Below are 10,859 nucleotides of genomic sequence, written 5' to 3'. Positions count from 1 at the left end.
GGACGTGCACCGCCATCTTGGCTTTGTTTGGAATCACGAAGTTATTATAAACAATGAAACTTGGTTAGCTTGCTTTTTGGATAAACAAAACAAATGAAGAATCTTAAAATGATACATAAAAGAAAACATATTAAAAACCCTTTATACATCAAAAGATACTATTTGCTACAAAAGGAGCATATTACAATATATTATATTATTAAATATTCTGACTCGAAATGTCTGAAAGCGAACCTCTGTACCTCAAACTATTTTTAACTCAAACTATGCATAGCTCAAAGTAATTTTTCGTTCCCTTTAGATTTGAGTTATCAGGAGTTGATTGCATATACATTTATACATACAATTAATTGTCTTCAGAACTGAACATTCACTAGTTTAAATTGCAAAATTTGTATTTCAATTTATATAAATTATTATACATACTCTTCAAATTCTACAAGTTTAGGGCCTTTATTAGAGCTAGAAAGTTTTTTAAATTTTTCTAAGGCTCTTTTAGAATCTTCTGTAATCAAATAGTCATCAGGTACTCTGGGAACAGCCATTTTTGTTATAAAATCTTCGACTCCCTCACCTCCTATTATAGCATGAGGAGTATTTTCCATGACCATCCTAGCAAGGGAAATAGGATGGGCGATACTTCTTGCTAAAGTAACACTGCCTAAAAAGTATGAGATATTTTAATATTCTAAATAATGTTCTTTGATAGAATCTAGTTCGAATTCTCACCTGAGGAAAATGTTCTTCCTTCATTAATAAGAGCATCCATTTCCACTTTTCCATCTAAATTTAATACTGCGCCTCTACCTAAAAACTATTGTAAATTAAACATAATGGAAAGAAACCAACCTAATTGTAATTTACATGTACAAAGATAATATAAATTCAGGCACATTAGACTTTCATATGCATTCCATCAATTGATAGAAGTTATAGCTCAAGAACATTAAGGTAAATGAAATTGAAACATTAATGATTTCATAATTTCATTTCATCATTTTTTTGTATTTAAAAAATTAGGGTAATCTACCTTATCTTTCTATCAGTACTGCATTTCACTTTCTACATAAAACAGAGGACTCTCTTTATGTTATAAAATGAATGAATAGTTTTATATAAAGCTTCCATTAAAACCCAACAGATGGCACTAATAGCTGGGATTTTTTAAAAAAAATGGATTCAGAGTAATATTAATTTAGATAATATTTAGAGATTTACAGGTAAAGGTTAGATAATATTTCCAATTTTATTTAATGTTGAAAGAAGGTGTGATTATTTACCTGAATTAGTTTATCATTTTAGAGGAATTGAATTACTACTCAATCAAATGTGAAATAGTAAATACTTTCAAAATATTTAAATAAAATTATCCAAACTGATCTGGCTAGACTTTATATAAGTCAAGACCACACTTTGAAACAGAAATCCAAGAATTGCAAAGAACAAATAATGAAATATTTTTTAAATTATATATAAATCATAACATTGATAAAATTCAATGAACTTCAACAGGCAGGTTATTGGCATTAATGACCAATGATGTTTTATTTATTAACATAAATAGTATTAATGCCACTAAATAAAAACAATAAAACAGGCAGGTTATATTAGAAATACATATTTATATAAATGCACAAGATCTCTAGGGTGCTGATGTTAGAATACTTGCACAGACTATGTAACTAAAGGCTGAAACACACCTGAACTGATGCTGGGGGAACTATGATCATCTCGGGAGTCGTTGAGCTAGGATAATAATTATATTCCCAGAGTGAGAAATGATATTGGAAGAACGAGAAATTAAATTAGAATAAAGAAACCTAACCATTCATAAAAGGTAAAAGCATCTGATAAACTAAGGTAAAGCATCTTTCAATTAATAAGGAGAAAAAAAAAGTTAATGGAATTATTTTCCCATATAATGAAAAAATTATATCAAACAAATCAAGATATTAAATAATACTTAGGAGAACAGCACACTAAATTAAAGGTGAAAAATATAGATTATATGAAATGTGACCATGAATACCCTGTTAGAGATTCCTCAGCTATACATTGATATTCAACAATGTGCTTTTATATAAAAATTAACAGTAATGAAATAGTTATGGTATAAACTAATAAAATAATTTTATTATTTTTTATAAAATCATTTTAAAAATAAATTTTGGAAGACCTGCATTGAACACTTCATTGTTTTCCAATACACAAATAGCTGCCTCTACTGCATCAAGAACACATCCAGTTTCAGTCAACACTCGGTAGCCTTGGCAAGCTGCCTGCTTAACTCCATCCAATTTAACTTTTTTATGGGTGTCCGGGATATATTCTGCTCCTCCATGAACCACAAGAACAGGTTTTACCGTTGATTTACTAGTTGTAAGAAATACACATAATTATAACAATATATAATGCTAGTTCCTATAATGACAATAAAAAGTAATCGAGGAAGTAACAAGAAAATAATATAATGTAATTTCAAATAAAACAAATTACTTTCTGGAATTTCAAGATGTGAAAGTGATTAAATTATTGTTTTCTTTTAAATCAATTTTATACTTTTTCCAATGTTACCTTAAAAACATTTTAAGTATGACAATAATTTTAATAAAAACTTATACCAGTAGAATATCTAAACAAATCTAAATTCTTTCATTGATTGATTTCAAAACTTAAATCAATGAATTTAACTTTTACTGGTTTCCCACAAAGTCCATTTTCTATAGGACTCTCCTAATGCTGTAAAATGCCAGTAAGGCTTACTATATCCCACCAATCCCTCATACCACCAATCGCTAGCTGTACACATGTACCCAATGACACCCTTCCAAACCCAAATCTATCAGACCAATTTTGATATAGTACGCCTACTCATGTGTGTAGGCAGGATTTCGCCAAGGGGGGGGGAGCAGACCTCAGGCCATCCCTTCCCCTTGCTCCTCTCTGCCAAGTCAGACCCAGACACCCACCTATGCTTCAGTTTAGCCCTTGGGCGTTTACCAGTCAATTCAATGTTTAGAATTTTAGTTATCTGTTCGTCGCTAAGCACAACGACCATACACGCCCATCTTATTCATCCCAATGCTATAATCTGCATTATACATACCCGGTACAGTTTCTTGAATTCAGCGATATGTTGCCTGCTTCAGTCAGCTCTTCCTTGTTTGACCCAAATATTTTATGTAATTCTTTATCTTCAAAATCCTTAAGGCACCATTCTTCCCTTTGAGTAAGAGGCAACATTTCGATTTCGTAAAGAACAGTAGGTACGATAATAGTTTTGTGAATTTTAAGCTCTTAACTTTCTGGACAAAAGGCGTGAACTAGGGAATTTCGAAATTGAAAAATAGCAAGCATTCCCCTGCTTTAAGCTCGCTTTTATTTCCTCGTCAATTTTGTTTTATCTATTTACCAAAACAGAGTTGGGCAAAAATGAGCTATAGTTGAAATTAATAGCTAAAACTGTCATGGATACTACATTTATTTATCCATGATTCATTCATGAATAAGGGTCGTTCCCATGGTAGTTTTAGCTATTAGTTTCAACTACAGCTCATTTTTGCCCATCTGTGCCGTAGAACCTAAATACTTAATGGTTTCTACCTGTTTATTTGCTTCTATATCTATATCACTGAAATAGCTACTTTTTCTACTACTAATCATATATTTAATTTTATCCGATTAGAGTGCTACCAATGGGTAGTTTCTCTACACGCCTGAAACACTCCAATTTAACCTAGATCAGATTTACGAAATATATTATAATGTAAGTTGTAAATAGCAATAAATAAATATTAAAAAAAAAAAAAAAAAAAAAATGTAATCCATATTTCCTTTGAGACTGTGTTCCTTACTCGATTTTGTCAACGTTGTATCTATTTTTATAGCTTCTTTATCCTCTCAAATAACACCAAATCATCAGCATACCCAAGCTGAGGGTTTAACTTTAGGTATTATGCCACCTTAAGTTAAACCCTTTTCAGTATGCATAACATTTCTAATAACGTATTTTAGCTCTAAATTATATAAGATGGGTGATAGACAATTACATTGTTTTAAACCCGACCGAACCTCAAATTTCTTAAAAACTGATCACCGATTCGAACATTATTAAACATTTCGGTCATAGACATCCATGGATTTATTGTTTACTGGTTTTATGTTAATAAATAAGCCTTTGAAACGAGGCCAAAGATGTTTTCTTTAAGTCTCCCCACAAGGCCTGGAATAGAGTTGGGCAGGATTCATTAAATGAGTAATTAATTACATTTTCAAATTCATGTTTCAGTTGCACTAATGTTACACTTAGATAATCGGTTAATGGTCCAAAACATAAAAAAATTGTGGTTTTGAGGAACGATTATACTGAAGTAATTATAAGACCCAATCGCAACAACTGTTTTATTTGTATTATACAATTACTTTGTACAAGTTAAAATGAATCGATACACAAGCGCGCGATCATAAAATCGATAGTATATTTATTTTCAGCATCTTCGAAAATACATAAATAAACCGTAATGTTATTAAATATATAAGCTGCTCGCATTCTTAAACTGGGTATAATTTTCATATTTTGGACCCATTGTATAGCAGATCTTTTTCCGTGTTGGTGTTAAGTATTCGTAATCACAATTACAATTACTTGGAATCGTAGAACAACGATAGCAATTAAGTAAGAACGTAATTGGTAACTGCAATTACTATTACTTGTATTGTGATTGTAATTCTGCTATTCCAAATTAAGTAATTGTAATTACTTTTTGCCCTTCTTTGGTTCGGAGAGTGGAGTCCTCCGCTCGTGATCCCGCAAGGTTTGGAAACTAGTGTCCACAGTTTAGATATCCTTTTCTTTTAAAACAACAGGAGTCTAGTATTATCAGCGTTAACTATCCGGTAGCACCGGTCTATCCTACTCCTTCATTATCCTTGCCAATCTTTTTCTTAACTACCTTCTTATATTGGCAGAAACCATGGGCGTACCCAGCGGGGGGGGGGGCAGGAGGGAATAGTTGCCCTCCCCTAGAAGTGAAAAAAGTATTAATTTACTAAGTATGATAACTAATAAAGCACTGCGACAATTATATATAATTTTCTTTTAATTTTAATTTCATTCACCCTTTCCGTGCTGAAATGTCACAACCTGATTGTCTATGTGATCCATATCTGGGCAACCTCCTTCGACAAGCTATATCCTAGCGAACTGCTAGTGCCGTCAATTTGTTTTGTGACTTTGTGAGCATTTTGAGTGCTTACTAATTATATTTATGATGTACGGTGGAAAGAAATGAAAAGTAGATGCACAGAGTCGCCAGTTTCAAGAAAAATGGACTAAAGAATTCTTTTTTATCTTGCACAATGGTTAGCCTATTTGTTTGCTATGTAATGAATCCATTTCAGTGATGAAAGAATTCAATATAAAGAGGCAATTCTCAACTAAGTATCCCATGCTGCACTCACTGAAAGGACAAATAAAAAACGACAAAATCCAGGAGCTTACCGCAAATTAGGAAAAACAGCAGCAAATGTTTCATAAACAAAGAACACAACATGATAATGTTGTGAAAGCTAGTTTTATAGTTAGTTCAAAATTAGTAAAGTCATTAAAAACATTTGCCGAAGGAGAATTTGTCAAGGAGTGTATGTTAGAAATTTGCAATGTTTTGTGTCCTGAAAATAAAAATGAGTTTGGAAAAAATAGTTTGTCAAGACGAACTGTTGTCCGACATATATATAAATGATGGCAAATGAAATAAAAACAATAACTGACCGTATGGCTGGTTTTGAATCATTTTCTATAGCATTAGACGAGAGCACCGATTTGTCCGAAACAGCTCAACTGGCTATATTTATTCGAGGTGTTGATAAAGAGTTCACTGTTACTGAGGAAATGCTTGGTTTACAGCCGCTAAAAGGAACCACTGCAGGAGAGGACATTTTTAATGAAGGTCAAAAGGTATTCACAAGTTTTGGCTTGCCATGGTCAAAATTAGTTGGTGTATGCACAGATGGTGCACCTTCTATGGTCGGCTTACGTAAAGGTTTCATCGGAATTTTGAATGAAAAACTAAAGGGAAAATGCTGAAACGGTTTTGCGAGCTTAGAAATGAGATGGCAGATTTTATACAAATAAAAAATAAATCACTATCTGAAGTGATCCAAAATGGATATGTGACTTTCTGATCGACCTTACAGGCTATTTGAATGATTTAAATTTGAAATCCCCAAAACAAGGACAGTTAGTAAATGATTTTCACAGCCATTTAAAAACGTTTCAAAACAAAATCCGCTTGTGGGAGGCATAGATGCTGTCTGGTAACAGTTACCATTCCACCACGCTCTCTGCGTATGAAAATATTGCTTATGCTCAATATGCAGAAGAACTCAAGTTACTTTCGGAGCGATTTTCGAGCAGATGTAATGATTTCAAATATATGGAAGTCTGTTACAATTTATTTGCTACTCCAACAAAAAGTAATGTGCAAAATGCTCTAATACACTTGCAAATAGAGTTGATCGAGATTCAAGAAAACTCACTCCTAAAATCTAAATTTGAAGACGTGGAGTTGTGAGATTTCTACAAAAAATACCTCGGAGAAGACCATTTTACGTAGCAGAAAATTCACAACAAGATTGATTTGTGAGTTTGGAAGTACTTATAAATGCGAACAGTTCTTTTCAATGATGAAAGTTAGTAAATCAAACCATCGTACAAGGTTGACTGACGATAATTTGGAAAATTCTTTACGTCTGTGTCCAACGTGTGTAATCCAAACATCGATGGATTAGTTTCCCAAATTCAAGATCAGGTGTATCATTGATTTCGGTGTCGCTATTTAACTTTCGTAGTTAGAAATAATTCCAAATTTCACGATTTAATTATAATGTTGTACCTATTTTTTTTTTCATTTTATTGTGTTATTTTAATAAATTGTATTATAATAACAATGTCGTATTATTTCATGTCTGATATCTATCGTTAAAAATTATGAACACAACTTTTAAACATGGCCCGCGAACTTATTTGCATATTAAAGTTTTGCCCACAACATGCCAATGGTTGCCCATACCTGGTCTATAGCTTGCCCCTAATTGATCATGGCTTGCCCCCTTCTCGTAATTTTGATCCTGGGTACGCCCTTGGCAGAAACACTTAATTGATGAACATGCAATATCGAATCCTTCTGTGAGATCTTAGTCACCATATTCGATACAAAGTAATTATTTTCCTGTTTTGGTTAGAATAACTAAGTAGTTACTTCCTTGACAAGAAAAAAATTGGACCTTAAACTATATATATATTGAGCTGGCCACTGATAATCCTTCTAAATGAAATCATGGCTACGTATCCAATTTGTAAATTGGAGTAAAGGAAAACTCAAAAATCCCATTGATGAACAATCACCCCGTTTGATTTCTATAATACCAGAATTAACCCAACTGCTCTTGACTCTCCATAAATAACAAATTACTCCTATTTATTTTTACTTTTCATCAGTGCATAGGGCCCAATAAGTAATTAACTACTTTTTTTTAATCATGTATAACGAATTACCGTTTATTGCAATAGTTATTTACTTATATACAAAATGGAAGCCTAAAAAAAAAAACTGATTGGAACAATGGCTGCTTAATCCAAGATGTTTGTTGGCTGTTAACTTCATAAATTAATTGAGGATAGAGGAAAGTTCTTCTCTAGAAAAAGTTCTTCTCCACCTTACGTGCAAGATTGAAGGCTAAGTGGGTCCTCCCAGACTATTGGGTTTCACAGATCATGACAGGACACGGAGGGTTCCAAGGAATGCTTCTGAAAAGACATCAACCCCCGGCGTTCCACGTTTGGAGAACCTAAAAACCAAGTGGATCGCACTGCGATGGAAGGACACCAAGACAGTTGTCGGGAAAGACCGGCATCTTCGCCCGTACCGAGTCGGACTTAAGACCGATTGGACAGTTTGGAAAAACACAAACCTTATGATGGTTGATATGAAAATCATATTTTCATACGTTTTGGGAGGGTTATATACTCCTGGGCCACACACTTAAGTTGGGCATTTGCACTAGGGCAACATTTATCTTCACACTTATGAAGTAAACGATTTTCTGACGTTCTCCACAAACAGGAAAGCTCTTTCTTTGTGTGTTTCAATAACTTAGGTTTCGAATTCTTACCTTCCAGCCATTATTAAAAATGAGAAATCTTCCGTACCAGACACCTGCTGTCAGTAAACTGTTCTAGTGCTTCATGACAAGATTCCTCACTCATGAGCGTTCCATCGTTCCATTCCCTCATATATCTCCAATCACGATCAGTTGGAGCGACAGATATGGGAAGGCTGGAAGTCATACCACTCCTCGTCACTCCGAAATTCCACACATTCCATTGGATATAGAACAATTGGATTGAAAAGATTGTCAGCGGCCAGCTTTAGCATAACTACATCACTCTTTGTAATAGAGACCTGCGGATTATTTCGTAAAGGCATTTCAGCCCAGGCTGGTTTAATTTCGTTGAAGGATTGTTATGTATTAATCTTACAATCATTGTAAAATTCAGGATCTCATTTTTATCAACTAACTAAAATGTCTCTGAACAAATTTTTTGTTAATTTATTGATACTAAAAAAAAAAGCCAGGTTATGTTTTATTTGTAAAATATAACCCGGATCCACATGTTTGCCACTTTCAGAACCTGTATAATCTTTATAAGAAACATAGTTACCGAGTTATACGAAAAGCTAGTTTGTTTCCAGTTATTAGAAATAATATTTACAAACTACTTAGAGTCTAAGTTTTTAGAAGTCCTTATTGCACATCTACATTATAAGGGAAACCGCTATTAATAATTTTTGCTTCACAGATACTGTCGTTTTTGAGATAAAGGAATGAATAAGTCGATAAAGTCAAGAAGTCAATTATTAATGAGTGAATGTTACAGACACATACAGCCCAAATTTATTATAGAGACAATCATTGTAATTATCATCACAAGAAATAGAAAAGTGATCATACATTTTAACAGAATTGACCTAAAGCTTATTCTAATGACATAATTTCTTGAAAATACTTATTTTGGAAATCCTAGTGTGGCAATAAATTAAATATTACATTTCATTTAATTATAGGTTAATTTAATTAATATTGGATTTTTTCAATGATGTGTTCACCAGGTTCAATCCCATAATGGATCTCATCGCCAAGTTGATAAGCCCAGGCCATTCGGTCCGTAGTGAATCCTATTCCAACCTCCCCTTTATTGCTCACAGTTATGGCACCAGCAGTATTTCCTACTCTTTTAGTCATAGTTTCACAAGCCGCAGCTGTGGCATCTTGAGCAGATTCCCCTAATCAAAACACAATCAATATAATACATTCAAAATATATTTTGCAAGTTGTAAGTTAACAGGGATATTACATCAGTAGCGACTCTATTATACAAGAGTAATCTTGATAAATAGTTGTTAAAATCAATACTGTAAGACTGACAAAGCGTTTTCAGGTTACAAACAATCAAGCATGTTAAACTATGCAGATATTTTATCAACCATAGCCTTTATGCTAGATCATGCATCCTATTTCTACATCATTGCTGAGGTGGTCGTGTGATATCCGACTCCAATAGATTATGTTATATACTCTTTACCAGAAGGCCTCGACAATGCCTGTTCACTTAGGTAAGGTAGTTGATTAGAAGGTGGATAAATTGGATGAAAACTTACGGGTCCCAGCCTTAAATTCTTTAAGGATGGTAACCTCCTCCTACAAGGAGGTTAATATTCCTGTAGGTACGAAGGAGGAGTGCAAGCGCGGAGGGTAGCGAGCTGCCGTGTCATGCAGGAAGGCTACTTCGTTCTACCAGGAACTATTCCTATAAATACGAAAGGGTATGTAAGCCCGGAAGGTAGCTAGCCCTCGGGTCCAACGGTCCAGCCAATCCAAGAAGGAGGATAAATCCAAAGATGGCAGAGAAATAAACAACAATAACCATTATCAAAATGTAGAAAGTATTGATCCACCATGTAAATTGTCCTCTGCCTCCTAAGGAGGTATATATACATATATTTTTTTTCCCATCCCTCTATAACAAAAAGAAAAAGTGAATTAATAAGTGCATTACTGTGAAAAAGAAAAGTAATTCGTGATGAGTCTTACCTTTTATTACCTTTGGTATCTTTAGGTTACCTGTTATGTTTATTTGTTACTTATGAGCTATCCATTCTAAAAAAGGTGCTATTTTTAAATCCGGAGGTGAGGGGCCTCCTCGTGTTGTATCGCATAGAAGGTAAAATAAAAACATTAATTAATAAAGACAATAGATAATGGTGAAATAATAAGAAAAATAGTCAGAAGTCAAAAGAAGTGTGGGGGAGGGGGAAGGAGTCCATCAGAAGATGGAGTAATGTTGATAGGGTTTTTGGAACCTTTCCTGCCTTGTCACCTCGCAGGAAGGGGGGATGGAGTGATAGACTGGAGTACTGGATTTAAGGAAGCAGGAAGACTGTCAAAGTATTTAATGTGTCTCCGTGTGATGTGTTGTTGAACAGTTTCTAACTGTAGTACGTTATGAATATGTGTCATGTTCTCGTCTTTCCAGAGATGTCCCTCGACATATCATCTGTAGTGTACTGTTTTGGTATTGTTTTAGTGATTTCAGGGCTGTTGGATAGAGATAGTGTAGTAGTGGTGCGCCGTGTAGGAATGATGGTCGTAGTAATTCTTCGTAGATGAGTTATTAGAGTCTGAGTGACAGCCCTGGTGAGGTTTTTAAGTTGGTATAATGTTGATTTGACGATTTGTATTCTGTTCTGTATGTGTGCAGTGAAAGATAGATGTGTTTCTAGTTTAATGCCTAGGTAAGT

At 33.9% G+C, this 10,859-nt stretch overlaps 2 protein-coding genes across 2 annotated transcripts in view; both read right to left on the bottom strand.

Annotated features, from left to right (window-relative positions):
* Positions 1–8,664, bottom strand: part of LOC106680514 (isoaspartyl peptidase/L-asparaginase) — a 10,821-nt gene extending 2,157 nt beyond the window's left edge. The window contains exons 1-4 of the mRNA XM_014420289.3: positions 8,463–8,664; positions 2,177–2,373; positions 730–807; positions 427–661 (exon numbers count right to left, since the gene is read on the bottom strand). Coding sequence (XP_014275775.1) covers positions 427–661; positions 730–807; positions 2,177–2,373; positions 8,463–8,545 — 593 coding nt within the window. The 5' untranslated portion in view covers positions 8,546–8,664. The remainder of the gene's footprint in view (positions 1–426; positions 662–729; positions 808–2,176; positions 2,374–8,462) is intronic.
* Positions 8,665–8,898: 234 nt separating this feature from the next.
* The window catches only part of LOC106680427 (probable isoaspartyl peptidase/L-asparaginase GA20639), a 7,925-nt gene continuing 5,964 nt past the window's right edge, over positions 8,899–10,859 (bottom strand). Inside the window, exon 4 of the mRNA XM_067051602.1 lies at positions 8,899–9,344. Coding sequence (XP_066907703.1) covers positions 9,136–9,344 — 209 coding nt within the window. The 3' untranslated portion in view covers positions 8,899–9,135. The remainder of the gene's footprint in view (positions 9,345–10,859) is intronic.

Source organism: Halyomorpha halys, unplaced genomic scaffold (genome assembly GCF_000696795.3).
Source record: "Halyomorpha halys isolate HHAL.00 unplaced genomic scaffold, Hhal_1.1 Scaffold18.1, whole genome shotgun sequence".
Lineage (NCBI taxonomy): Eukaryota > Metazoa > Arthropoda > Insecta > Hemiptera > Pentatomidae > Halyomorpha > Halyomorpha halys.
Note: the sequence above shows the minus strand (reverse complement) of the source record. Positions and strands in the feature narration are given on the sequence as shown.